The sequence below is a fragment of the Pseudopipra pipra genome, chromosome 6 (genome assembly GCF_036250125.1).
Source record: "Pseudopipra pipra isolate bDixPip1 chromosome 6, bDixPip1.hap1, whole genome shotgun sequence".
Classification (NCBI taxonomy): domain Eukaryota; kingdom Metazoa; phylum Chordata; class Aves; order Passeriformes; family Pipridae; genus Pseudopipra; species Pseudopipra pipra.
The window spans coordinates 42,429,755-42,457,649 of NC_087554.1; the positions used below are offsets into that span (position 1 = coordinate 42,429,755).

Below are 27,895 nucleotides of genomic sequence, written 5' to 3' on the forward strand. Positions count from 1 at the left end.
CGCCCGCCCCGCGCAGCGCCCGGGAGGCGGCGCGGCGGGGGCGCCCCGGCGGCAGGCCCGCCCCGCGCGGTGCCCGCCGTCACTGCCGCGGGCGCTCGGGCCGCCGGCGCCTCCCCCGCCGCCGCCTCCCCCGCCGCCGCGGCGGCCTGATGCGGCACCCGGCACCGCCCCGCCCGGCTTTTTCTCTCCTTCTACCCGCGAAGCCTTCGCTCTGATATCTCCGGGGGCGAGGCGGGGGCGGTGACGCCCTGTGCCCGGAGCGCCGGCCATGCGGGGCGCGGCCCCCGGCGGCCCCGCGGCGGGCGGCGGGCGCTGAGCGCGGGCGGCGGCGATGCCGATGCCGGGGGGCGGTGGGGCCGCGGCCGCCGCCAGGCAGCCCCCGTCCGGCGAGGCGGCGGCGCCGCGGGACGAGGAGCAGCAGGAGGAGGAGGGCGAGGAGGATCTCCGCGACGGCGGCGTCCCCTTCTTCGTCAACCGCGGCGGGCTGCCCGTGGACGAGCCCACCTGGGAGCGGATGTGGCGGCATGTGAGCAGGATCCACCCCGAGGGGGAGCGGGTGGCGCAGAGGATCCGGGGCGCCGCCGACCTGCCCAAGGTGAGACCCCCCTGTGCGGGGCTGGTGCGGCGCGGGGTCCCGCCCGGGGCGGACCGTCTGCCGCAGGGCGAGCGAAGGGAAGGGGGGAAACGGCGGCACGGGAGGGGATGTCCGCCTGCCCTCCTTAGGGACCGGGCTCCCCAGCTCGGGAGCGGTCCTTCGGCAAAAGGGCCCCCGGAGTGCTCTTTCGGGAAGCAAAGCCACGCTCTAACTCGGAGCGCCAGAGGGTGTCTGCGGGGCTCTGCCCTATCGGTGCGCCAGCAGCACCCCCTTCCTCTGCGGCCTTGTTGGAAAACAGACTTCAGGTGGCTGATATGCGAGCAGCCTGGGGGTGGAGATGGGCAATGGCTAAACAGAAAGACTGGATAAATGATGAAAAGATGAGGAGAATAAGATTTAGAAGAGTCCTAATATTTGGGGGTGAGACAGACAGAGGTGAGTCTTTGAACCTGAAGAAATTCAATTTCAGTACAGTCTCCCACACCAAAAGACATTTTCGAACAGAACTGTGTCTGACAAACAGAGACTGTTGATGCCAGGAGTTTTAAGAGGAGTTCTCGAATGCTTGCAGAACGTATTGGTGGTGTAGGGTCAGATGTGATTTCCAAGCACGTTCTTGGCCTTGCTGTAGAGAATTGTACAAAAAGAGAAACCGCTGACCATTTCACATAACCTTGTGCCATACTGAAACATTTGCATGTGAATTCTTGTAATTGTTGCTATCTATGTTGAACCTTAGCCTGAGAAAAATCTCCCGCTTTCATTGGCATCCTGTGAACAAAAGGGACTGCAAACATTTAGTGTGTCACTCCACTGGTTATGAGAATATTCCCATCACTCTAATAGGGGAAATTCAGATACTAAAAGATAAAGTTTTTTTGGCTCAGGCTTTTTTAGCAAAGACTTAGTTTCTTGGGAAGGTAATTTGAAGTATGGAAGAACATGCTATTATATAGTGCACAGGCAATTCATACTGCTTTCCATGAGGAACTCTGGAGAAGCATGTGATGCAACATCCTTTGTGCAGTGAAGAGTTATAGGCATCTGTGGCAGCAACCGGAACAAATCCTGAGTCCTGATTACAGTCCCTATTCTAACCCCACTAGACTTTTCCTTCCTTTTCAGATTTCCTTCCTTTCCTCTGACTTTGTCTGAGCCTAGGTAGAGACTGAAAACGTGTTTCAGTCAGAACACACACTATTTAATTTCGTAACCATAAGGGCTGATTTTGCCAGGAGAGCTGGGGGTAAAATGGAAGAAAGAAGTTAACAAACAGGAATATGGTGCGTGAGGGGAGGGAAATACAGTGCTGCCTCTGGTTTTGGTCTTATGTGAAGAACTTCCACTGTTCTCACTTTGTAGTCTTGGTGCCAAAGGGTTACAGTTAGAGGGCACAAGTGGAATGAGCTCTTGCAATAATGGGTGAAATTAGGCTGTTTTGTTTTGGGGGTTGTTGGTTTTTGAGGTTTGGGGTTTTTTTTTCATCTGCTAGCACCTCTGGGAAACAAATCTATAAACTCAGTGCTCCACCATCTGAAATCTCATTCTCAAGCTCCTCAGGCATGCAGCTGAGAGGATACTAGGATGCAGGAAACCACAAAGATGGGTGAGCTCTGTTTCTCTAGCTCTTTCTCCACTCTAGGGATGTATTTTTATCTTTGAAGGCTGCTCATCACCACCTGTCTCCATGCCATCAAATTTCTTTGAATGGCTGAATGAGAATTAGGGCAATGGGTAGCTCCTTTGAAAGGCTAGCTCCTTTGAAAAGCCGGGTACTCTCCATGTGCTAGAGAGCAAATAGTCCTTTTTAGGTGTTGGGAATGGGACAGTGATTCACCTACTCCAAAATTTTGGCCTTGAATGGTAGCCAGCATTGTGTGTTGGGGGAAGTAACTCTCAAAAGAATTCTCTATAAACTAAAATACTCTAAAATGATGACTGCAGGAGACTGTGATCAGACTTTATAAATATGTTCACTGACAAGCTTCAGGGACTGTGTTTCTCACTGGGGTGAGCCAGTCAGAGATCTCCTCTAATCTCCATTTCCTTCCAGCAGATTTGGGGTGAGTTGGCATCAAGTGAGTTGTGCCACAGTGGCAGGGCATAGCTGATTGGCCATGCATGCTAGCCTTGAGAGTGCCACCCTCCTTAGTTGTCTTTTTTCTAGCAACAGGGTGGGGTATTGCTTTGCTTGGAGCTGCTGGTACCATCAAATGGGAGCACACTGGAAATACAAAGTGATGTGTGCTTGCCTCATTAAGAAATGATGGATTTTAAATGAGGTGATTATGAGAGCAAAGCCAGGAAGAGTTGCATCTAATGTATTTATACAGAGAGAGATGGAAAAAAATGTTTTCTTTTTTTCAGGCTATCAACCAAGATTGGTATTGCTCCCATGTTGTTGTTTCCAGAAGGAAGAGTAAGGGAGGAACTTGAATACACATAAGTGCCATGAAAGAAACTGTTGCTAAACTAGGCTGGCCAAAAAAGCACCTCTGTGATATGGATAAGGGTGGAGCTTTGTGCCTTTCTCCCATCTGCCTTTTCTCATGTACAGCATGGCCCACTAACTACATGAAAATCTCTGTTGTTCTCAGGATGCCCTTTCTAACAGCAGGGTCCCAATCCCATGCATATAGCCAGCCCACTGGGGTGCATGAATCTGGGAGTGGGGTGATGCAACCCCTCCACACAAATGATGAGGAACCAAGGATGCGTTCATTCAGTCTGCTAAGTCTGGCAGAGGTTATATACTCTGGGAAATCTGGGCTCTCTTTCTAGCTCTCTCTCCAGCTTTCAGAATAACCAACAGGAAATCAAAATAGATCTGATTTCCTATATTTTCTACTACAAATAAATTCCTCTCTGCTTTCTGGAGATTATGAAAATTGCCTAATATTTATAGCCCTTCTGAGATGTGCAGTGGATGATGCTGGGTAGGAAAAAAGTGTAAGGGTCTCTCATCCTGTCAGTGTGGGATAGAGAGATTAGGAACCTTATTCCTCTCCTGCTTCTGTTCCCCCATTAAAATGCTATAGACCTGATGCAAAAGAAACTGTAGCCCAGTCTGGGCTGCAGGCCCAGATCTGAGAGAGAGAGAGAGCACAGTGTACTTTCATCAGTTTAATTACTTGAGGTGCAGGAGGCTCTTCTGCATTAACTAGTCCCCTCCTGAACTGGTTGCCACTGCGCTGTCTCTGTGTTACACAGTCCTTTGAGGAAAAGGAGATCTGGGGGTCTATAGTAGTAGGGGAGGAGTAACTACCCAGTAACTACTGCAGTTGCAGTCTGTGCTGTCAACATGTACTCAATCTATCTGTCTCCACTCAAAAGCATGAAAGTCTCTGTGCAGAAGAAATGAAACAAAGTTAAATAGTCCGCCTGCCTTGGTTGTTACCTCCTTTATTGTTTCTGCCTGGAAATTGTTTCCTGTGACTCAGTATGTCAGCTCACAGTGTCCAAACTGACTCAGCTTGTGTGGTTCCAGAGATGGCTTCATTCCTGTGCTGCTCTCTGGAGCCTTCCCTGCTCCTGCTGCAGTTGAACAAACTCAGTTTCACATCTGCTCCCACCATTCCTGTGCTGCCTTCTGCAAGTGAGCCAGCCGGTGCCTCTGCTTGATTAGGAGAAGCAGCAACAGCCTGTCTCTCAAATTTAAGTGGTCTCTGGTCCTTGTACTGGGGATGGGAGTGGGGGGGCACAAGGAGAGTGCAACCATGTGGCAAGCCAGGACAAGGAGTTGATCTGACTGAAAACTACCCATGCTTGCTGGCTCAGTTTTCAGCTGCTTAAGGTGCCTGACCTGGTTCACCAGTCAGTTGTGCCAACCCAGGGCAGAATGAGGTATATGGGAATGAGTGGCCACAGAAATAGACATGAAGGGTGCACTAAGCAGTGCCACTGGCTACAAAACTGTGCACAGCAGAGGCAGTTGTGCACAGCAGAGTGGAAGGCCCAAGAGAAGAACTGGTTCTGACTCACTCTTTCATAGCTGTGGATAGCTGAGCTCTGGAGGAAGTCTGAGGAGGAACTGAAATGTTAAAAGCCAAGCTGCTGAGAAAAGATGCAATCTGGTATCAGAGAGGTGCATGCAAGGCATGAGCTATCCTTCAGAGAGAAAATACTGGGCTGTTTCTCCAAGTCTGTCAGTCATCCCAAATTTGTGTCTTTTCCTTTATATTTGTCCTGTGGGCAGGACCTTACTTTTTCCTTAGACACATTTTCTCAGCTGCTGACAAGACTGCAAGTTATCCTCCCTGGAGCAAATGGTGAGGAAAATCTGACTGGACCCATAAGGCTGAGGCCTCAGAATGGGGCAGCAGTCTAAATGGTGAACTTCCAGAAGTCATTCTCTGACCATGTAGTACGAAATACCAGACAGTGTAGGGCAGGGGGGTCATGCTGTCAAGTCTCTGTCCAAGTAAGTGCTGACTCACCTGAGATGCCAGGAGGCAGTGAGGGACCTTTATACCCTTTTTTACAGGACTGTTCCACCCTCTGGTGGCTTTAGGGAAACTCATTCTCCATTTCTGCCTTTCTCTCTCCTTCTCTTATTTTTGTTTTGTGCCTTCTAGTTTCAATACTCTAATGAGATCCCTCAGGTGATAGCTTTCCTGTCTTGCATCTTGCCTTGTCAGTTAATTCTAATTCTTCCAATGTTGCATAAATGCAGGACCTTTTCACATAGTTTCTCCTGCAGCTGTGTAGTAATGCTTCATTCTGAATCCCTTCCCAGTTACCAGTGTGGAAACAGAGGAATGTTTCTGGTGTGGTCACTTTGGGCAGCAAAAAGGGTCTGGTTTCAGAGGAACATGCTCCCTATAGCTGTGTGTGACTGAGTTCAGCAGGAAGCTGGAGAGGTTTGGAAGCAGTGATTTATGTTCTGCTCCTCTTTCAGATTCCCATACCAAGTGTGCCTGTGTTCCAGCCGTCCACCCCCATCCCTGAGCGCCTGGAAGCTGTACAGCGCTACATCAGGGAGCTTCAGTATCCTTTGCTGTTACCTTAGTCACTGCTGTGATAACCCAGGAAAAGGGACCAAGGGGACTTTCTTTTCATCTGAAGAACAGAAAAGTGCCTTCTGTTGTAGCTGGAGGAGAACTGAAACTTGCTCCTTGAAATCAGGAAGCTGGATTTGGGATATTTTTTTGGTTTGCTGCTGTTTCTTTTCTTCTTTGCTTAAGTTACCTTTTGATTCTGTTCACTCCATGTAATAAATGGGCATGTTGTCAAGGGCCTTTCCCCACTACCCACTCTTCTAGGTCAGCACCTTTACAGCGGCATTTTGTTAAAAACACATATCTGAGATCCTGACAGCCAGGTGTCAGATGGACATGGGTGAGCTGTGGTGATGAGAAAACCCTCTCAGGTCATTGTACTCACTCACTCTTCTCTGTAGCTGTCTAAATGACGGTCAGCCACCCTGCTTTTGTGCATCTGTGGTATCCTACTCCTTTATATGCAGAGCTGCCTGTGTGACTGTGTTCTGGGAATGAAATTTCTCTGTCCCTGTTGTGCTCGAGACCAGGTATGTGCCATGGAAACACAGTCTAATCTCACTGATGAGATACAGATCTAGCTCTGGCTTCAGCTCTAATTCAAGGTAAGAAGGCAGACCTTTTGACACCATCCAGGGTAGTTGTGCTCTGGATTGGGTCCCAGTCAGTCTTAGAATTTGGTGCCATGAATGTTTCTTTGCTCTGTGCAGATCAGAGCAGGAAGAGATTTGTCAAACTCTATTCTGCCCTGGTAACTGGAAAGATGAGCAGAGTATGTACTGTCAGTATGGACCTTCGGGAAATGGAGTGGAAACCTGTGTGTGAGTATGAGAAAGAGAAGAATTGACAAGAAGGAAATACAGTGGAAGTAAGGAGGGACTATAAATGGGAGAAATGCAGGAGAGGGAGGTGAGGATTTTCTTGCGTTGCTATTATACTTGTGGAATCATGACTTTGCTGTGAGAATGGTAAATAACATGAAAGTTCTTCAGACAAGTTTTCTTCAAATTCTACTTTCCAAGCTGCCAAGCCCTTAACTTCTTGCCTCCAGGTACAATCACACTGGGACACAATTCTTTGAGATTAAGAAGAGCAGACCTCTGACTGGGTAAGTGTCTACAGCAGCCTCTACAGCATTTTATCCTTTCTTTGTTGTTGGAGCCCTGCTGTAAGCACTGCTTTTTCTCCATCCCCTGCCCAAGGTCTAGTGGCGCTCAGGGCTTTCAGTACTGCAGCTCCATCCTACTTTAGATGACTTTACTGTCTGTTGCCTGGGGCATAGCTGGGCAGAGCTGTGTCTCATCTTTCTCAAGAACAAGAGTAGAGTGTTTTTTTTGTCATGAATCAGTAAATCCAGTAAAATCACAAAAATGTGCTGCAAAGATGTGCAGATTCTGCCTGCTTCTAATTGGAATGTAACTATATGAACTTCTGATGGATTCTGAAATTAGGTCCTGCTCTAAACAAATTTTGTAAAAGCCAAGTATCTTTACAAGTCTAACTTCATATCTCCTGTGAGTCCCTTTGCAGAATCTAGGCTCACTAAGCTTTTGGTGGCTCATACTTTGAATGAGAAATGGGAATTCTCCTCATTGCAGATTTTGGGAAGAGATGTGCCCCATAAGTTCCTCAAGATAAGCACCTGATGTTCATTGACTCTCTTGAACAGCGTATTATGGGTCTCCCAAGACTGGCTTTTTACTATTGGTCTAGTCCATAGACTTATGTGATTCCAAATGCCTTCTTTTGTAATCAGTGCAACGTCTCCTTCATGGTACTTGTTGAACAGAGACTAGGGTTGATGCCAGAGAAGTAGGCTTCATTGTCCTTGGGCCTTGTGAGCCTAACGCTGCTGGGTCTTGGTCCTTTGAGGGTTTTACTTGTGGTCACATTGGTGTCCATCCAGAACTTGCTGAGCCATGTACTGTGTTCTCTCTGAGAACAGAGGTTGGCCTAGTAGGCAGCTTTGCTGTAACTCACTGAAGGGAGTTCCTTGTAAGCAGCAACAGCATGTGGCAGAGAGCTGGTATGGATTTAATGTCTTCCTAGAGAAGATACTTTGTTCTGTTCCCTGTAGTCAGTGGGCCACCCTCTCCTGGAAACCTACCTTACCTTATGTGTATAGTGAAAAAAGGCTGAACTGGCCATACTTGCATAACTCAAGCCCTCTTATTGTCCTTGTCTTTCCCTTGTCCCACTTTGCAGGCTGATGGACCTGGCCAAAGAAATGACCAAAGAGGCCCTGCCAATAAAATGCCTGGAAGCTGTGATCCTGGGAATGTATCCTTTCCTCTCCTCTTGAAGTTGTGCGTGTCTGCCCATCCTTGTGTTTTCACCTCTGCTCTCTCTCTTACGATGCTTTGAGGCTGTTTATAATATTGTCATCAAGCCCCACATTCCTCCCTTTTTTCCTCCCCAGTTCTGCCACAAAACTACCAATAAAGTCCAAATCCAAGCAATTAAGTTAGGAATCCTCCCTAGCTTCCAATTATGGCATATGTCACTTATTAGCTTAGGCAATACCTTTATGAGTTCTGGACATGTTGTCTTTAAGTACACATCTTTCCTAGCTGTCTTCCATGTTTAGTTTATGGCACTCAAGCTATAGGTTCTTCGTGCACATTGGTAAAACCAGCTGGAAGGGCAGAGGTGGTGAGTGAATGGTTCAGAAGGGTAGTTTTTGTCCTAAAGATGAGTGAAACAGTAGCTAGTGAAACAGATTAAAACAAACTGAGGAATAATGCCACAGTGTTAACAGTTTGGGAACTATGGAATACAGTAAACTTGAGGTGCTAGCATTGCAACTTCTGCATCACAAAACTGCCTCGAAATTAACTTCCCTTTGTTGACTGTCTCCTTGAAGAGGCCAAGTCTGTTTTCCCTGTGACCTAGATGAAAGTAGGGCAGCCTGCAATGAGCTGGACCCTGGGTCTGGAGAACAAATCCTGCCTGTGTGATGCTGAATCAATAGTGAGTCTGCCGAGCAGGCTGGGAGGGTCTGGAGTAGGGAGGAAGTATCTTCTCAAGAAACTGGTATCACCAGTTGTTTCCTGAATAGTGGCTGCTGTCAGTTACCTCACCAACAACATGACCACACTGGACCGTTTCCCCATCAGCTTCAAAACCCACTTCTCAGGGAACTACTTCCGACACATTGTGCTGGGGGTGAACTTTGGAGGCCGCTATGGGGCACTGGGCATCAGCCGACGCGAGGAGCTTATGTACAAAGCACCTGTCTTCCGCACACTGAGCGAACTCATCTTTGACTTCGAGGAGGCATATCGCCGCTGCTGGCACACGCTCAAAAAGGTGAAGCTGGGCCACTGTGTGTCCCATGACCCACACAGTGTGGAGCAGATTGAGTGGAAGCGCTCCGTCCTGGATCTAGACAAGCTAACCAGGGAAGATTTTCGCAAAGAGCTTGAGAGACATGCCCGTGATATGAGGCTGAAGGTAAGCAGCAAGGATGGAGTAGTTTGCTGCTGCATCCACTGTCTTCCTTGGCTGCTGGTGTTCTGGGGGAATGAAACAACAGGAAGTTCTCCTAAATGATGGTGGAGTAGAGCGTGAATTGGAAGCTGCAGCCTCTTTCCCTTTGTATACAGGCTGGTCCCCTAATAGATGCTCATGCAGTGCTGCAGTTGAGATTAGCTTGGACTGCATACGGTCCTTGGAGCCATAGCTGTCACTGTAACTTTTTTTTTCTGGTTTTTGCATTTTTGATACGCTTGCTTTGCCTTTTTGTCTTTTATTCCCATGTAATAAATCATTGTTAGTTTTTGTGTTTTCTGTTATTACTCATATTGGGTTTCTGCTCCTGTTGCTTTTTAATTTTCCTGGCAGATTGGGAAAGGAACTGGACCACCATCTCCCACTAAGGACAGAAAGAAAGATGTCTCCTCCCCACAAAGAGGTCAGGCCAGCCCCCATCGACGCAACAGCCGTGGGGACCGACGGTGAGTGGGGCTGCTGAGCAGGAGACCTGTTTAGAGCACCTCTGTTTTACTCACAGTCTCCACCTTGTTATTTGGTTTTGGATCCTTCTGATGTCCTACTGGATTTCTTTAGAACAGGCAATACTTCTCTGACCTGCAGTAGCATTCTTCCCTAGTCTGTGCCTTTTTGAGTTTATCATTGCTTAGGGAGTTGAGGGGACAGTTGGTTTTCTGTTTATTTGTTTGTTTTGGCAGGGAGGAGGAAGGCAGCTCAAACAGTGATTTTTTGGTAGCTGACATTTAACCTTATGCATGGGTCTGAGCTCTGGTGTCTCACAGACTTGTGCCTCAAAGAGATCCAAAAATTACACTGCTGTCAGTAAGATTGTTTTCCTGAAACTAACTTGGGGTTCCAGAGTGGACTTCCTACTCTTCCTAACTTGCGTTCTCTTCTGTTGAGGTTGTTGGGAGAATTACTGGACGTTCCAGAAGATCCTGCCCTCAATAGTGCAGAACCAGTCTAAAGCTTTCCTGTGTACCTTCTCCTCTGCTGCCATCTCTATGTGCAGCATCTCCTGACTGAAAACAGTTTCTGAAGAGTTGTTACCCTCTTTGCTCACAGGCCGTCTGGTGAGAAGAAGCCTGCCGATTCCAAAGCCATGCCAGACCTCAATGGGTACCAGATCCGGGTGTGAGGAGAGCTGTGCCTTGCGTGCCTAGCTCCATAGACTTCTTGCTGGTCACAGTTGGGACCTGGATCCACCTGCAGTGATTCTGACAAAGGGAACAGGGGAACAGGAGCAAAAGAGTGCTGATTTTCCCAGGTACTTACTACTGGGCCAGTCCCAGAGCTGGATCCCATGGGTCCCAGAGGATTCACCTGTCTGTTTCTGGGAGAGGTATCCATCTTAATTCACTAAGTATTTTTAAAAAAAAAAAAAAAAAGGAAAAAAAAAAGAAAAAGTTCTGTACATTGGTGGGAATTTGCTTCAGGAAGAATATGGAGTGAGTGGGGTCAGCAGACTTGCTATCAACTTTTTTGCCTTTACAGCAAGTAGATGAAGCGTCTTGTCAACAGTACTTCTTCCCTGTCTGCACAGAAGTCTTCAATCCACGGAAGGCCTGCAGGGCTGAGGGAGAAGTGCTGCTGGAATGGGATGGCCCCCAAATCTTGTGCAAAAACTCCTGGTTTTGTCATTATGAACACTTTGTTTATCATTTCTCATGTGAGACAGGTCTGAATTTGCTCAGCCTGATTTATTGATCATACGAAGTCCTCTTATCCAGCAAAAACATATCCTGTATGTTTAGTCCCGCCTATTTCAAAGCATTTCATTGTCTCTGAGGGGGTAGACAGTGGGATGGAACCTCTTTGCCCACTGAAGTGCTGGTGAACTGTTGCTGTAAGTCCTTTTGTGGTTGAGTGGGTCAGGATATGCCTATGCCATTACCATATGAAAACAGGCACAGAGACCTCAATTGTCCCAGCAATGGAGACAGGGTAGGCAGGGGCTGATGGGAACCCTGAACTTTGAGTCATCTCTTCATCAGCCTTCTGTCTATTACTTCTAGTAACTGCTACTGTGAAGGCTTGTGGAAGGCACTTCACAGTCAGTGAGGTATGAGTTTTAAGAGTAAAAAGTTAAAGAAGAATGTAATGATGTGAACAGGTTTTACAAGCATTTTTTCCTTTCCACAAGGGTCTTGCTCCTTCCTCCCTGTAGTATTAGGGCTAGAGTTACATACACCTGTTTGCAAGGAGCCCTGCTCAAAGAAATTGTAGTTGCTTTCCTGACATCTCAGCCTGGAGCCTCCTGAAGGCATTTCCCCACCCCAGTGCCAGAGCTGTGCTTGTGTTCTGGCTCTTTGGATAACTGCAATATGTAACAGCACCACTTATGCTAACCTTTGCCAAAGGGCTGGCCTGGGCCTTGCTACCACTTACAGCTTTGGCTCTTCCTACACTTCTTTTGGGGGAGTGTTGTACTACTGATTAAGTAATGTAATGCTTGTCAGAAATCTGGAGTGTTGTCAGACCTCTCTTTGAGGCCTAAAGCCTGGGAACAATGGGGTTTCCAGAAGTCAGAACAGCATGGTCTTGAAGTGATTTAGATTAATGGATCTAGGGGATGCAAGAGCTGAGCTTGGTAGCGGGAGTATCCTTGAGAGAAAGTGTCTTGTTTTATCACAGCACTGACAAGGAGCTAAACTTCCTGAAATATTGCATATTTAATTTTGTTAGAACCAGGCTTATTCTTTCCTGTGAACTTGTTAGAAACATAATGGAGTTTAGCTCTACCAGCTTTTTGTTGCAGTATTGCTGTGCCACATCCTGAAATAAGCAGAGCTATTTCGGTGGCAGAGAACGGGTTCTTAACCCATCTTAATCAGCTCTTCTGTCTAGTTAAAGCAGTGTTAATCCTCGAAGCACCACCCACAAGCAACTTAACTCAGGCCTTACAGGTTCCTAATTGTACATCTTTAACTGTGATGTAACTTGCAAGGTCTATCTGTACCACCACAGTCTGTTTTTCGCTATGCTGTACAGCCAGGAGGACAAACCACAAGAAGGTGGCAGAACTTGCTGCTGAGCCAGGAGATTAATCCAGAATAAGATGCCAGTTTCCACAGTGCAGTGCAATGCCTGTCCATTCCCTTGCACTGCAGCTACATGCAACAATTGAAATTAACAGCAGTAGCAAGCCAAGCACCCTTTTGAATGTGTCCTCTGCTCATTTCTGTGTGGCTGTAAATTAACATTTAGTGTATGGATGCTAATGATGATGTTAGCTGTAAAGGTAACAGTTACCTGTAAATAATATGGGCCACTTGGAAGCCACAAACTGCCTTTGCATAATGTTTGTTATGCAGAGGACTGAAAGTTCAGATGCCACTGTGAATCATATGATAAATAGAAGTAGCATTCAGCAAGGGAAACTGAATGTCAGGTTTTATTAAAGTGGATGAAATACGGGATTAAAAAAAAAATATGACTAGGATGCACCCTCACCATGACTTTGGTTAGTTGATTGATCAGTTAATTCAAAATAACTGGAAAGCTCTTGAGAATAATTAGCAGCTTCATACAGAGAACATTCAATAGGTGGACAGACTTGAGCCTTTTTAGATGGAAAGGAGGGGAAGTGTGGGGGGAGGAAGAATTCAAAACAAATAAAGCAAGTGAGGGGTCAGCTGCAAGTTAATGATGGTTTCTTGAGAGCAGGGCAACAGGGATGCTGAGCAGTATTAGATCACCAGGGCAGAATGGCTTAAAACAAAATGCTTTGTTTGACTTTGTAATTAAGCGCTTTCCTGCAGGATGTAACTGAGGCCAATAGTTTAGAAAACCAAAGGAAGTGGATGTTTAAGAAATGAATGACAGGTAGCATTCAAGGTCTCTTAATCCTCAGCTGCAGCCAGACAAGAACATCCTCTTTCAAATTTAATTGCACAACTATATATGTTAGGAGGCATTTAATTCTTTGCATGTATCCAATGTTGGTAACTGCTCAAGATGGACATTGGAGCAGATAAGTGCCCTCTTCTAGGGTTACTATTTCAAGCCTTCTACTATGTTTCTCTGTGAGTTAGAATTTCTGCTCTTTACTGTTTCTGTATCTCCTGTTTAGCAGATGGTGCAAGAAACTGCAAAAGGACCGTACCCTTCTTTCTCTTGCTCCCCCTCTCTTTGTAATAAGATGAATCACTTCAATACAAAGCTTTGCTTCTTTCCAAACAAACAAGACAGCATCCTTCCATGACAGAGAGGATTAGTGCAATCCAGCTTTATGCCATAAGAAAACTGAGGATACAATGCAAGACAGACTTTAGCTCTTCTACTTCTTTCCTCCCTCATCCACTTGCTCTGACTTCTGGTCTGTCTGCCTCTAACCTTAAGGAAAAAAAGGCTGGTGATGAGAGTCTTTTTCACTCCTGCAGTCTTTAGAGCTACAGAGAAGGAATGAAAATAAGGAACTAGACTGTAACTCGTACTCCTTAGTGCCTGCAGAACAGGAAAGATTAATCTTGAGGTGTCCTATTAATTATTTAATGTTAAATATTTATAGGGTTGTTCATGTAGCTCTGTGGTGTTAATTTCACTTTTCAGTAGGTCTCACCTGATGTCTGTTCTGCAGTACAAGTCCTTGAATTCTGTGGAAGGGAACTGTGTCCGTACACTATGGAATGGATAGACACTGCCTACATTGTATGTAAAGTCTAGGTGAGCTTTGAAAGACTTCAACAAATGCTGAATTACTTACTAATTACCTATTATTTGCAAAACTATTTTAAATGTAATGCACACTTTGAAATAGGAATTCCTCTTTTTACTTTCATGGACACAAGTCCCTGGTACCTTGGTACCTTGGCCAACTGCAATTTTTTTAATGGATGGATGGATTAGTGAGCAAAACTTTCTGCTACAGTGTCACTGATATAAACTTTGTATATTAAAGAGCTGGGTTGGGTGTCCATCAATCTGTGACACACTAGCCTTTTTTTTAATTCTGATATAAGTTAAAGGAGTCTTTAGGAACTTAAGGTATGTTAGCAAGTGTTTTAGCTGGGAGTGGAGTGGTTTTTTTCAGTTGACTATTTTACCTGTGTGCCACCCTATGGCTCAGTACATAGAATAAATTACTCCAGAACTGTGGTTGAAACATAGTTTCTGTTCATATAGTATTGCTGTTATCAGATCTGTTTAACATGATGAATTCTTTTTAAGTATTTCAGGTGAAAGCCTTAATCAGGTGCCTGCCCCTTAAGGTAGGCTCCTATGTGGTGTTGTATAGACTGAAATATGACTGTCCTTAAAATTTCAGAGTTTAGAAACCATAATGAACAGAAGAATGCACCTGTTCCCAACGGGCAAGAGTCTGGATTAGATTGATTTGACCTTACTCTAGTGGCTGTGGCTAATCACTTCGGGTGGTTGCTTTAGCCACTTGCTTCTTCTAAGTGAAGTATTTCAAATGGTCTGATAATCAGACACTAGATATAAGCCAGAGGTGTCCTGTGTCCCATGTGTACTACGTGTGCGAGACTGGCTGAAATAACACCACATATTCTGGTGGCCTTGCGCTGTTGTCCTGACAACATTAAGACCTGCATTATGGATTTATAATCTTACCTAACAAAGCAAGTGCTATTCTGGCTTGATGTTTGCTCTACCCCAGAGCAAGGTGGAGATGGCCCCTCTACAGCCAAGCTGAACTCCTTAGGGAATTTAATATTTTTGTCTGTTTTCTGAGCAAGTGTTTACTTGTATCACAACCACTCTCCTTCAGTGGTGCCTGGCCCTGCCTGCTCAAGAGCAACTCAGCCTAGGCCCAGAAAGCTACTGAATCCCCCATAATCTCTGCAGAGCAGAGTTCCCTCCAGGTCAGGGTTGAGATGGTGCTAGTGGGACCAGAGTGGTCCCCTTCCATGCACATCAGTATTCTACTCTAGCACTGATAGGGTGCTCCAAAACCATTTACATCCTTATCACTGGTACAGCTCAGAACTAAGAAATGGAAATTTTCTTTCTTTAAGAACAGTATCACGTGTGTCTTTTTGTAATTAATCAGTGTGGTTCTGTGTTCTTATGTAGCCAACACAGAATTTTTATTTAGGTTTAGTTCTTACTGCACTCCCATGGCCCTCATGTTGATACTTCTTCCTGCTTCTTTTGACACTTAGACAATAAAATTCCTTCTGTACTGCTCTCAATTTGTGCAGAGAAAACAAGTTGTCTGTACTGTCCTTCTTTCTGATTTAAATTTTCCCATTATAAGTCATCTAAGAAGTCAAAGGGACAGCCTTGAGTGATGGTATCAGGCAGATTATGTAGAGATGCCCTGTACTTGCTACAGTGTGGATCATGGAAGAACTCACACTCTTCTTTAATCATCTGAACAGGTGAGTATGTCTGTGCACACAGAGGCAACTGCCAGACATTAAGTATATATGTGGCTGTTTGGCAAAGGCTAGAACTCATGTTTTCCCCCTGAACTGCCATCAGTCCAGCTGGATGGAAAAAAAATATCAGTGCAGGCAGCAACAGAAATTTCAGTCTTACAATACTGTAGGGGTTAATACAAACCTCTGCTTGCACTGCTCAGCTCTTCAATACACAATTCAGTTTCCCTTCCTGGCCTGAAAAGCGATTCTGCTCAAGGTCTGTGTTTAGTGACCGTCCAGACTGATGACCTTACCAGGACTTCCCAAGACAAATGCTGGGTTAATAAAGGGCAGTCAGCTGCAAGATTCAGTGCAAGGGGGTCCAACTTTATTCAGGCTATCATCTTTCAGGCATAACATACCCCTTCTCTCTTGGGAAATGAGTAATAGCTGGGACCAGGGCCAGGATGTAGGCAAGCCTACAGTGTGTAGAGGAAGGGAAAAAACATTTCCTAACCTGCTACTCCAAAGAGAAAGGCACATGCAATAGTCCCTTTTAGCCATGTTAATGATATGAACACCTTCTGCCCTGAGGGAAGGTAATTGCACAGTACTAAACCTCTGCTTCAGATGCTTGCTTGAAAACACCCTCTGCCCCATGTCTTACAGATTTTGCTAAAAATCAGGTAACTCCTATACCCCCTATAGGGGGCAATTGTTAGACCAGTGGAGTGAGACTTTCTGTTCCCTTTCAGATCAGGCTTTCCCCCTGCTTAGTGATTGTTCCTGCAGTTCTAGGTTTTTAAGTCAGAGCTTATGCTATTGGACCTTAGGTGGAAAATCTTTATTTTGGAAAGGATAAACAATTGGTCAAAGCAGAAATTTAAAAAAATTAAGAAAAATGAACCTAGTCAGTTTTACGCTGAGGCCCAAAACTGCAAAACTTAATGCTTTCACATGTATAAAAGCACACAGAAATTCATTTATGAAAGAGTGAGACTGAGCCTTAAGAGCACCATTCATGCAGAGACTGTGGGATTATGGTAGACAAAGGTGTATAACATACTAGGGATAGCAGGCCATGACAGAATTCAGTTAACTCAGCTGAATTGGCTTTTCTAGATTATCTTTTTATTTTGGCAAAGAGTAAGTCTCATCCTATCTCTGACTTCATTCTAGGGGAGGGAGGAGAGGAATAGCTGTAGAATAACTACTGCATTCATTTACCCCCAGTTCAAGAGCAGCTCCTGAAACTGACCAAAAACTGAATAAATAGAAGTAGAATAAATATAAGTAGAAGGCTTTATGTCCAGAAAGAAAAGAATAAAAAACTAAATAACATTGCTACAGCTTGAAGCCAAGTATTTTTTGTGTGTACAAATGAAAGATTAGACGGAACAAATACATCTTTTGTTGTAGCACATGCCAGTGTCTAGCCTAGTCCTTTTCCCATTTGACAAATGAGCACCTTGAAAGCCACTGTGATTGTCTAACCAAAGTTACAAAGCATTTCCCAGCTCTACTATACAGCATTCCTATTCCCTTAGAGCACAAGAATATACAGTCTAAATCTGAAAGAAAATAAATAAATTCTAAAATAAATAAAAGCAAAAAAGGAGCTTCAAGACTAGAATGAAATTTTCAGTGGAAGTTGGAGGACAACTTGCCTTGACAGGAGAAGCCAAACTTGTACAGCTGACAAAAGGAAGGAGCTTGAGGCATGCCAGCTGTTAAATCCGTCATCTTGATTATCATTATAGCAGGTGTCTTCTCTACAGAAACTCAGTATCACACTTTGAAACGCAGTGCAGTACATCCAGTGCAGCTTGTGCATTGCAGCAGGACAGCGCTGTGGGAAGCCCTACAGGCCAGGCAGCTACAGTCTGGTAAGGAGCAGGTCACAGCCAGCAATTCAATTAACCTGCACAACAGGAAGCCTCCTGAAAGGACATGGTATCTCACTGACACTTGTGTGCCCATCCCATAGGTAAGCAACAAACGGCTTCCTCTGCATTTGGATGAACCGTGGATATGTCTGCAAATTTCTGACCAGTACATCCGATACACATTCATTACTGAGGTGGTGGTGATGGGAGGAGATTTTGCACTGTAGAAACAGCCCACTTTACAGACTGTTTGCCAATGCCACTCAAACATCATTAGGAGCAGGACACATACCTTGATCCACTCTTAAAAGAGATTCTTTCTGAGATGCTGAACTTGTTCTTAGAGCCTCTAAGAGACTCCTCAGAGAAGAGGAACTAAGGTCAAGTGTACTTCAGAGCTCTGTCTTCACAAAGCAGGTGGCATGCAGAGCACTTAACAGTAAGTCTGAAACTCAATTTTTTGTTTTATATAACAAGAGTTATTCCCATCTAAGTGTTCGTTTCAGAGCTCCCTCCCACTTAACTCTTCAGGAGTGAGGGAACCCACTATCTTATGTCTTGACCCTCTGTAAATGTTGAGTTTATAGTAAGACTTAGCTCTAAAGAATTCCACCCATAGCTTTTAACTGAAGAAATACAGCTGCAGAAAAAAATAAACATCAGTAAGTCAGAAAGATAACTGGATATGGTAGTCATGGGAAAACAGCTGCTGGAGAGATATCTCATAAGGAAAAGGCATGGAGACAACCTCAAACAGCAGCCAAGTTTCATTTATTAAGAAAAGGAAAGAAGCTAGAGCAATTATATTGTTTACCACTCTTCCCATTCCATGTAATTGGGAAAACGGATTATAAAGAGCAACCTCCTGAAGTGATGAACTTAAAACTCTGAGAAAACAAAGGAAGTCCAGTTTCTATCTAAATAGCATAACTAAATACAGTCTAGCAGCTGTGGTGCAAACTAAGCTGTTTTTTAGCAAAGGTACTTTGTCAAATGTGTTGCCTGTACAGCTGCATGCTCCTGCAGCTTAGGAGACTGCTAACAGGGGATGTACACACACTCCAGTGGTCTCTGGCATCACTTCCCCTAAGTACCAGTCTCCCTGAGCTCTACATCACTACTAACATGATGTAGTTGGTAACTACCTCTATGATACTTCCCTTTCTGAGCATTGCAGGTATTCCTGCTGTTCCACTTCCATAATAATTTACAGATCCCTTTGTAATTCATCAGAAACCTGTGTTAATGGCAACTAGTCATGCATTTAGGTCCAGAAACAGTGTTAAGAACCACATCTGGAATCTCAGTTATGCATGCCATGATGCTCATTACCACAGGCTCTGATTAAATCACTGGATGCTATTCTTAAAGCATCACAAAACATCTTATTTTCTCCCAACAACTATACATACACTAGCTGCTATTTTAGAGTTAGGAACCTTCTGCCTGCCCCACCTCCAAACTTCTCTAGTCCTCCACAGTCAGAGGCATTCACAGGTCTCCAGATCCATTTGATATAAACTCCAAATTGCTCTAGAACACAGGGGTTTTCCTTCCTGAACAGGCCAATTCTATAGGGGTCTATACTAGAGCTTCAGGGGCAGTGGTCAAAATAAACACAGTGATCAAGACTTCAACTCTGCCTTTGTGTCTGTATGCAGTCACTAGCAATGGTCCTGCATTTCTGCAATAGTTTCACCTATAAGTGCCCAAGGGAGCATATGTAAGCCAGGGCTTTGGGAGCTGCAAGTCCCTGTGGGAGCTTTATAACCTTCAGAGAGACAAATAAGGGGACTTGCAGGCATTGTTCTGCAATTCCTCAGCACATGACTCCAATATCCAGTGTTCAGCAACTTAATCATTCATTCCAAGTACATACCAATTATTTCATGCATGGAAAGAGGAAGCATTAGCTTGACCTGTGCAACACTGGATTTTCCAACAAAATATAGCTGGAAGCTTACAACCTCCCTGAGATGCCTTCATGCAAGTTGCCCAAAAGTCAAGTCTTTGATTTAAATAAAACGGGAAAAGCACTTGTGATGTTGGAATTACATCACAGGATTGGCAGGCTGCTTCAGCCAGTGCAGGGGCAACCAGTTCATGTGATGGTGCACTGTGCACACCTTATGGGTCTTAATAGGTGGGGCAGGCAGCTTTCACATCCCCCCCCCATCAACTGACCATCAGACTAGCCAGCAATTAAAATGGAAGCAGACAGCTAAATTTTTAAGTGCCAACACCATGTGTCACAGCATTTTTTGTTTTGCTTTTGGTTGGTTGTTTTTAAACTTTTAGTGTCTTCCAAGCTTCCTATTACAATGTTAACAGCAGGTGGGAGTCATCTGCAACCAGGCTGCCTTCTGGCAGCCTTTTTTGGAGCCTGGCAGAAAATAAAGCTCTCAGTTCACCCTTTCCTACCCTCCCTTTACAAATACAACCACTGACAAAATCAGAATAAGAGTACTTGCAGAAGTTAATGAAACTGTCAGATAAACATAGCAATAGAAATGCACAGCTTTGCATCCCTCCCCATATACCAGTGCCATGCCAGAACCATTACTTGTCAAAGTAAGGGCAAACAAAGCTGCAAAATTATTCACCCTCAAGATTGCTGCCCACTTAGAGAAACTCCCAATTGGGTAGCAAAAGCCATTGACACATCACCAGACAAATACCACACCATCTGGCAGGGGCACAAAGGGAATATGCAGTCTTAGGTACTCGTAAGGGCACAGAACACAATCCTCACACCCTGCCCTTGTTTTTGTACAGTTTACAGAAGAGATCTGTAAACGATCAGCAGTACTTTCTCTGGGAGGAGAGCAAGGGTTCCTGAATGCAAACCTTTCTCTTTTTTTTTTTTTTTTTTTTTTTTGCAAGACAAGCCTGATGCCAGAAGCACCAGCTCTTCTTCAACTCTGGGATTTCAGGATGTGCTGGGAGACGACAGCTAAGCTCACTTCTTCCCTTCTTCCCTCTCTTCAACCCTCATTACTACTATCTTGTGTAGCTAATTTTTCCTCTTCTCTTTCACATCTCAGCCAGCAAAACCTTGTTGAGCAAGTCTTCAGAGGGTTCAGCTGCCAGAAGTACAAGGTGCTGTCATTAGTTTGCCGTTTTTTTCTTAGATTATTTTATTTTTCAATAAAGGAAGTAACATTTAAAATATGAAAGTCTTCAATATAGACCAGGGAGAAAGAACAAAATTTCAAGTCTCCTCGTACCTTCCCACAAAAACCAGATTTCCTGCCTCGTTTGTGAATGACTGATTGATAATATTTCTGCCAATACTGGTCTCATCTCTTAAGGAAAAACTGAGGACCAAATGTCAGGCTGAACTGGGGAATTTACTCTAGAAACAAGTACAGTTCTACTGCTTTTGTACTGGCCAAGCCACTGCTGAGAAAAGCACACTGATAGGACACCAAAGGTACACTGGGATCCAAACGACTGACAATCTGGCTCCAAGTTACACAGCCTTACCCTTTCTCCCAATGCCTGTCAAGAGACAGGAGTCAGTCCTAAGAGTTCTACCTACCAAAACATGGCTGGGGCCAGAGGAAGGAAGGAGCAATAACTTCAGTCTGGCACAGGTGGATGCTACAGGTTGGCTATGGACCCCTGGCTGAATGGGAGTGCACAGAGAAAGAGTAGGGCAAATGACGAGTATCAGCTCTTCCATCTGATGTCTCTGCTGCCTCTCACATACCTTCCATTTTCATCTCTCTTTTGGGACCTCCAGAGTTAGCCTTCTGGGGTTGTCATGCCTTACAGGGTGATTTTTTTCACTGGGAGGATCCTAAATATTTTTCCTACAACTGCCAAACTAGGTACAATTCTGAGACTGCTATAGAAAGGAATGGAGTCTTCCCCAAGGCCTCTAGCCTTTTGCTGCCATTCTAGAGCTGCTGTGGGTGGCTCTGTAGAACCCCTGGCTCCCTTCCTGGCAATCCCATTCCCTGGTCCATTAGTCACAGCAAGCAGTTTCTTGTAGAAACTGTTATACCACACAAACCCTTCTGTCAGCAAGGCAGCCTTTACACATTATTAAGTAAAAGACATTTCTAAGCAGTTAGCAGATCCAACATTCTAAAAGGCAACAAAACAACTAGCCCTGAAACGACCATACTTCATAAACTATCACTGAGAAATTAAAAGAACTATTGTTTTGGTGTAAAAGAATATTGGTGTATACATCCCATGCTCCTTGGTAGCAATTAACGAACTAGAAGTGGATAGCACTGCCCTTCTCTTTTCCAGCTCCTTGAAGATCTCACACGGGGACAAATAAACATGAGAGTTATGTTGGTTCCCACAGCACAAAAACACCTGCTAAACAAAGCACTGGAACAAGGATCCCTTTAAGAGATGGTAATGCCTGAATACAACTGGAAGCCCACTGGGAAGACAGCTCAGGGTCGCAGAGATCCAGAAAATACCAAAGCAAAAAGCACTCCAACTCTCCCATCCCTGCTTTTAGTGAGGGTGTGAGGGGAGGAAGAGACTTTTAGGGCATGATAAGGAAGAGTTTTCTTGCAAGCAGGTTGTGCAATCCAGAGTGTCAACTGCTGTATTCAGAACAGCCTTTCTTTAGGGAAGGGGAACCAACACTAACTCTCTCTCAGGCTGGAAATCTCCAAGCCAAAGCTAGCCAGCAGGCAGAGATGATCAGATGAACAAAAAGGATTTGGTAAGCCATTTGCCATCAACAGGACATCTTCAGAGAGCAGGGAAAGGCGGCCAAGCAGCTTCAGGGCTCCATCCTTGTATAGCCTGCGACCTGACAAAGAAAATGGAAGGAAACATCAGCCAGAGACTCATGCTGTAGATTAACACTATACACTCCCAGAGGGATGCTTGTCAATTCATTCCTATTCTTCCTCTGATGAATGAAGACAGCCTGCACAAACACTGCATGCACCTTTGAGCCTAGATGTGAAAGCAGTGAGCATCCTACAATAATAGCTGTTCATGGTTTCATATATCTGCAGGCATAGGAAGCAAGAATATACTAAATTCACCGGGTAGTTGCTTACAGGAGAAGTTCCTTACTGTGTCCTAGCAATAGCTTCAGATGCCCAAGGAGGAATTCATCTCTTCATTCCTAACCTGTTCCCCAAACTCGATTCTGACATGACCCAAACCAGCTCAGAGACAGTTCTTGGATGCATTTACATGCAGTCTTTCATCAACGTAACTCCTGTTTCAGGTAGCAGAGAGGAGGTGCCATTGTAAGGTAACCAGAGTCACCACCTTCCAAGGCCAGCCTGTGGTCTCAGACAGACCAGAAGTCCAAGTCTTGAACTTAGGAGCCAGTACTGCCTGTTATCAGGAGCACAAGTGAGATACTTATACAGAAGAAAAGAACCCATTCTGTTTGAGCTTCCTCCAAAGTCTACATGAACCTAAGCAGCTTTGTTTTTTTCACAGCAAAGATAAACATTGTCTTCTCATGATACACAAGCAAATATTGCTTCCACCTTGTGCATCATTTCAGTCAAAGACACACTCTGTAGATCTACCCCAGCTTAATGAAATGCACTGGCCTGTCACACGGATAAACCCTGCACTGCCACACTCACCTGCCCTGTTCTCCACGGGCTCTGCTGAGTAGAAAATGTAATCAACAGTGGCTCCAAGCCCCATGGGCATCGTTGTGACCTCTGGGCGTCCCCTCTGTGGCAGGAAGTGGCTGTAGACAGAGGTCAGGTTGAGGCCATGCTGGATAACACCTGAACACCTGCACACAAACGGACCATTTACCAAGGAAGGAAAGAGAATTATGCCTTTTTGGTACTGCAGTCACAGCTGAATGTTCCCTTGCTGATGCAACTGTCCAAACTATTTCTACTTTTTGAACACATAGAAGAAAGTATTTCAGAACTATTCACTTCACTTACAGCAAAGCAAAGCAGACTATGAACTTCCTTTGTCTTCAACACCCAGTCCTGTCTATGCCCTTCATTCTCGACCTCACCAACACAATGCTGACAGAGCAGCACCCAGCTGTTGGGACACTCCTGGAAGGATCTAGCTCTTCCAGATAGCCCTCCTTACTTTCTTCCACTCTCACATTTATTTCAGTCTTTACTTCAGCCAGATTTTCAGTACTCAGGAAAACAAGACCGAGTTTGAAGAGAGGGGCCATTGAAGGTGCACCAAATTACCTTGGGATGAATGGCTGGGGATCAGGGTCTTTCACCATGGCAGCAGGCTTGGGCCAGTGTGCAGGGCGGTCTGCAAAGGAATAAAGAGATTCCAGCCAGACCTACACAGATCCCAGAAAAGGCTGCCCATCCCAAGTCTGAGAAGCTTCTCCTGAGACCAAATGAATCTTTTTGCCCAAGAAGAGCAGATAGCTACCAGTCACAACCATCTTAAAGAAAAACATCCAGAGGAAACACCAGCTCTAAGACTAAAAGAAAGGTCCTTAGAGCAGATCAGTGCAAATAACAGAGAAGTCATATTCTGTCCTAAGGACATGTTCTTAAAGCATTTTAATATTATCGAAGCTCAGGGTACTTCGACCTTTGCTCTCAAAGAAAGTTTGCTTGTCTTAGCCTACAGCTTACTCAAAGAGTGTCTAGAAAGGCTGAACAGAAATGGAGAAAGCAGAACCAGCCATGCCACAAGGCCCATAGGTGAGGCAGTGTTTACTGGGTACCAACATCCAGAGACATCTATGTTCTGGCCATTGTGTGACATTAATCTTCAGGTTTGTTCTCCACCACCAAAAATCTTGAGGCAGAAAAAGTGAAATATGTATACATATGTGTGTTTCACTTCATAAGAAACAGCCTCAAAAAGAGGCTGAGTCTCAGTGCATCTCAAGGAACGCAGTCAGTGTGTATAAGGGAGGTAAGATTGTACTCCTCTGAGCTCTCATTCAACCTAATCACACAGTCACAGAAGGCACCCTTCTGCCTTCCCCTTTCCTCACCAGGCATTACCTCCACCTCACCTTTTCCTTGACATTATAGAATCATATAACTGGGTTAGAAGAGACCTTAAAGAACGTCTAGTTCCATCCCCCCATCCCACAGGCAAGGATGCCAACCACTATATCAGGTTGCCCAGGGCCCCATCTAACATGGCCTTGAACACTTTCCACAACTTCTCTGGGCAACCTGCTGTAGTGCCTTACTATCCTCTAAGAATTTTAAGAAGTTTAAAACAATTTCCCCTTGTCCTATCACTATATGGCTGTGTAAATAGTCACTCTCCCTCTTTTTTAATAAGCTCCCTTTAAGTACTGAAAGGCAACAATAAGGCCTCAGTTGAGTCTTCTCCAGCCTGAACAACCCCTACTCTCTCAGTTTCTCCTCACAGGAGAGGTGCTCCATTGAGCTAGGAGAGTCACAAGCTGAAAAGTCTCTCATTAATACCTGGTTTAACATCTGTCACACCTTCCAAGAGCACCAGGTGTGGGGGTCGTTCACAGGCAACATCACAAAAACGAAACTGTAGCAGGAAGTCACGGCTGTATTCACGTCTCCCTGCAGAGAAAAGCACAAGTTAAAAAAAAATAACTGCAGCAAAGTCACATCTACCAGGAACACCTATATACATTTCAGACCTTTGGGCCTCTTAGACCTCTTTTGTTTGAGAGAGGCTTTTGTGTCCAAATATTTTAATACCATGGGAATAGAAATCACTCAATAAGTTAAATGCAGAACAGAACAGATGTGTAAATGTAGAAGAACAGAGCACAGATATTGCTATCCCTTTAGCTAATGCAACAGTCATGGTCAGCACAAATTAAGAATGTCCCATCTGAGACACCACAAGTTCAAGGGACTTTCAAGCAGATCAGTCAGTGTGCAAGTCAAGGAAATGTCTGTCAAAAAACAAAAAACTATTCTGGAGATCAGATTGAGTATAAGTTCTACATGCAAGATTTTAACAAAAGCTATTCGTGTGGACTCCTTTTTTCTAATCCTCTCTAAGGATGGTAGAGAACAGACATGATAGAGAACATGAAAATTAGGCTCTTAGGAATGATTTCTTAACAGTGCAGATGAAAGCCGTGGCTGCTGAACACAGTTTACAACTGCACAAAAGCCTAAGTCTGGGAATAGGAAAGAGATACTGGTTACTGGTATGGGAACATCCAGCTCCTGACTAGAGAAAGAAAGTGGCAGAAATGGGGCTACAGCAATAGATTCTGGAAAAATTATATTTAAGTCATATACCAAGGAAATGGATAGAAGAAGAGAATCTTTGCTGAGTGCCTCATGCAACACATGCACAAGCTATTTAGAGAGACAGCAAGGCCCACAAACTGCCCATCCTCACAAACTCATGTTCTCAGTGCATACTGGAGCTTACCCGGTTTCTTTGGCTGGCACTGGGTGACATACTGGCAATTGTCTGTTACACCCAGTGAGCTTGGCCACAGCGGGGCCAGCAGTTTACGTGAATACAACTGTTGGGAAAAGTCTTCCTGACCAGACACCTGCAAAGAGGCCAGAAAAGGAGAGGAACCATCAGCAACACAGGGCAGAACTTTTGCAAGCTATAGTCAATGTATGTATATACACCTGCAAAGGGCAAGACAGGAGAATGCCCTCATAGAAAGGCACAAACTAAGCTATTCAGAATATGGTGCAGCAATAATAAACCTTCAGCTGTGGGGGGAAGATACAATTAACTAAAAGTCATCTGACGATACTTCACAAGCATCTTGTTGAACTGATGATTTAGCTTGAAAGCCAATGATGTATTTGATCCCAGACACCGTAAGAGGCAAATGGCAAGAGACTTTAGCACAGGTGCCCATTTCAAACTGTTTTCAGCAAACATCCACATAAAATTTCAGTAAGTCTTGGCGGAGTTGCACTCCAGTCACTCAGGCACAAAAATTCCATAGCAAAGGAAAACAAAGACCTGAAATTAAGTGGTCTATTATCACAGGTCTGCCTCAAGAGAAACCAAAAGAGCAGTGGTGGAAACAACAGGGACACACTCGTCCACTTCTTTCCCCTGCAGTGCTGGAGATATTAGGGAAGACTGCTGAATAACTGAATTCAGAATTCAGATTATTTCCTCACAAGAGAAAGAATGCAGCCATGCATTTTTCTGGCAACATGCAATAAAGAGCTACCCAATCCCACTTCTGGTTGGCAACTACCTTCCAGGCTGGCATCCCATGGTAGGAAAGTTCACCATTTCGGATGAATTTGTAGAGTGGAGAATCAGGTACGGAGTTCAGGTCTCCACACAAGATGACAGGATAGTAGCTGCCTTCAGTAGTTCTTGCAATTTTGTCAATCTCTGCTAGGAGCAAGGCCACCTGGGCTAGTTTGATATCTCCTCGGCGTGGATTGAACAACACATGAGTATTGGCCACACATAAAGGACTGATGGCCTTCAGATCTAGGCCCTCTGGGAGCACAGGCTGTAGCAGCAGCACCAAGCCCACATTATCCCGATTGAGGATGTCCAGGCCAGGACGGAAATATTCTACAGGGCTGAGGCTGATCAGCTGAAACCTGCTGTGCTTATAGCACACTGCACATCCATCTGTCTTCGTCCCAGTTCTCCGTTTGTAGAAGCATGCAAAGCCTGAAAAGAAACCATCACCTATTAAAAGGTTTATCCAGTCACTACCTCAGACTCCCCCTATAAACTGGGAGTTCAGCAAGATTGTGTAGAAAAGGTTCCTACTACATTTGGGTACAGCATTATATCCAATTCTGTTCCAATAATCAGCATTTATTATTAATCACAGGGGGTATTTTCTCTCTCTTTGTCCTTCTAGGACCCTCTCAGTTTTGTTACTCTGATCTTTCAACCCTGAGAGACATCAGTTACAAAAGAAAGCTTAAAGGTCTAGGTGGACAATTCAGAAGTAGGGCCAGCAGCCACCTGGCAAACAGGAAGAGGTATCTTGAAACTGAGTGCTTTGAAGACAGTAAGCAAGAAAAACTTCTTGGCCAGTCCCACGAGCTAGATGTACAAACCAACAAAAGCAGGACATACCCATCTCCTTGAATGTTGGTTCCAGTTGCTCCCAGTAATGGTTCTCTTGTACCTCCTGGAGACAAAGAACCTGGAAGGAAGGCAGAGACCTCACTCACTCCACAAGTATTTGCAAGTTACCTTGTTCTGGGGAAGGAAGAAAATGGAAAAGTGCACTCACATACCAACCCTGCAACCAGAAATGTCATCATCGCAACTCTGTCCTGTACTTTCCAGATGAAGAGCAATAACTTTCTGGGCCACATTAGCTTATCATTCAGTTTTCCAGTGATGAGGCAAAAGATCCTTCATCCCACAAAGAGGACTCAAAGAAGAGAGAAATTCATGAAGTCCTCTTCTATGCAGGCTTCCCCTCCTGTGCTGCCTTAGAAACCTGGTCCTTCTTCCTCTATTTCTGCTGTTTACAGAAGTTAAGCCCTGCCATCAAAGTATGACTAGTTTCCACAATCAAAGCAAGATAGACACCAAAAAAAAGGTCTGTGCAAGTCCTCAAACACTCTCAGAGCAATCAGTGTTCAGTTACCAAGCAGGCAGTATCTTCCTAGGACCTCCCCCCATCTCTTTCTTTAATACTGCTAGATCAAACAAGGAATTCAAATTCTGGTGACACTGATG

At 44.8% G+C, this 27,895-nt stretch overlaps 2 protein-coding genes across 4 annotated transcripts in view; one reads left to right on the plus strand and one right to left on the minus strand.

Annotated features, from left to right (window-relative positions):
* Positions 1 to 15,257, plus strand: VASH1 (vasohibin 1). Of its 2 annotated transcripts, XR_010431431.1 has the most exons (8): positions 1 to 595; positions 5,493 to 5,581; positions 6,644 to 6,700; positions 7,798 to 7,872; positions 8,664 to 9,045; positions 9,436 to 9,548; positions 10,150 to 10,351; positions 10,579 to 15,257. XR_010431431.1 is itself a non-coding variant. In XM_064658802.1 (7 exons), the coding sequence occupies exons 1-7, from the start codon at positions 332 to 334 to the stop codon at positions 10,220 to 10,222; spliced, it is 1,053 nt and encodes a 350-aa protein (XP_064514872.1). In that variant the 5' UTR covers positions 1 to 331; the 3' UTR covers positions 10,223 to 15,257. The 2 variants fall into 2 exon arrangements, 1 of the variants encoding a protein (XP_064514872.1); XM_064658802.1 differs by having other exon boundaries at positions 10,150 to 15,257.
* The window catches only part of ANGEL1 (angel homolog 1), a 21,130-nt gene continuing 3,698 nt past the window's right edge, over positions 10,464 to 27,895 (minus strand). For both annotated transcript variants that reach the window (XM_064658800.1, XM_064658801.1), the window contains exons 4-10: positions 27,281 to 27,350; positions 26,430 to 26,863; positions 25,628 to 25,754; positions 24,685 to 24,795; positions 23,467 to 23,536; positions 22,882 to 23,039; positions 10,464 to 22,079 (exon numbers count right to left, since the gene is read on the minus strand). In XM_064658800.1, coding sequence (XP_064514870.1) covers positions 21,910 to 22,079; positions 22,882 to 23,039; positions 23,467 to 23,536; positions 24,685 to 24,795; positions 25,628 to 25,754; positions 26,430 to 26,863; positions 27,281 to 27,350 — 1,140 coding nt within the window. In that variant the 3' untranslated portion in view covers positions 10,464 to 21,909. The remainder of the gene's footprint in view (positions 22,080 to 22,881; positions 23,040 to 23,466; positions 23,537 to 24,684; positions 24,796 to 25,627; positions 25,755 to 26,429; positions 26,864 to 27,280; positions 27,351 to 27,895) is intronic.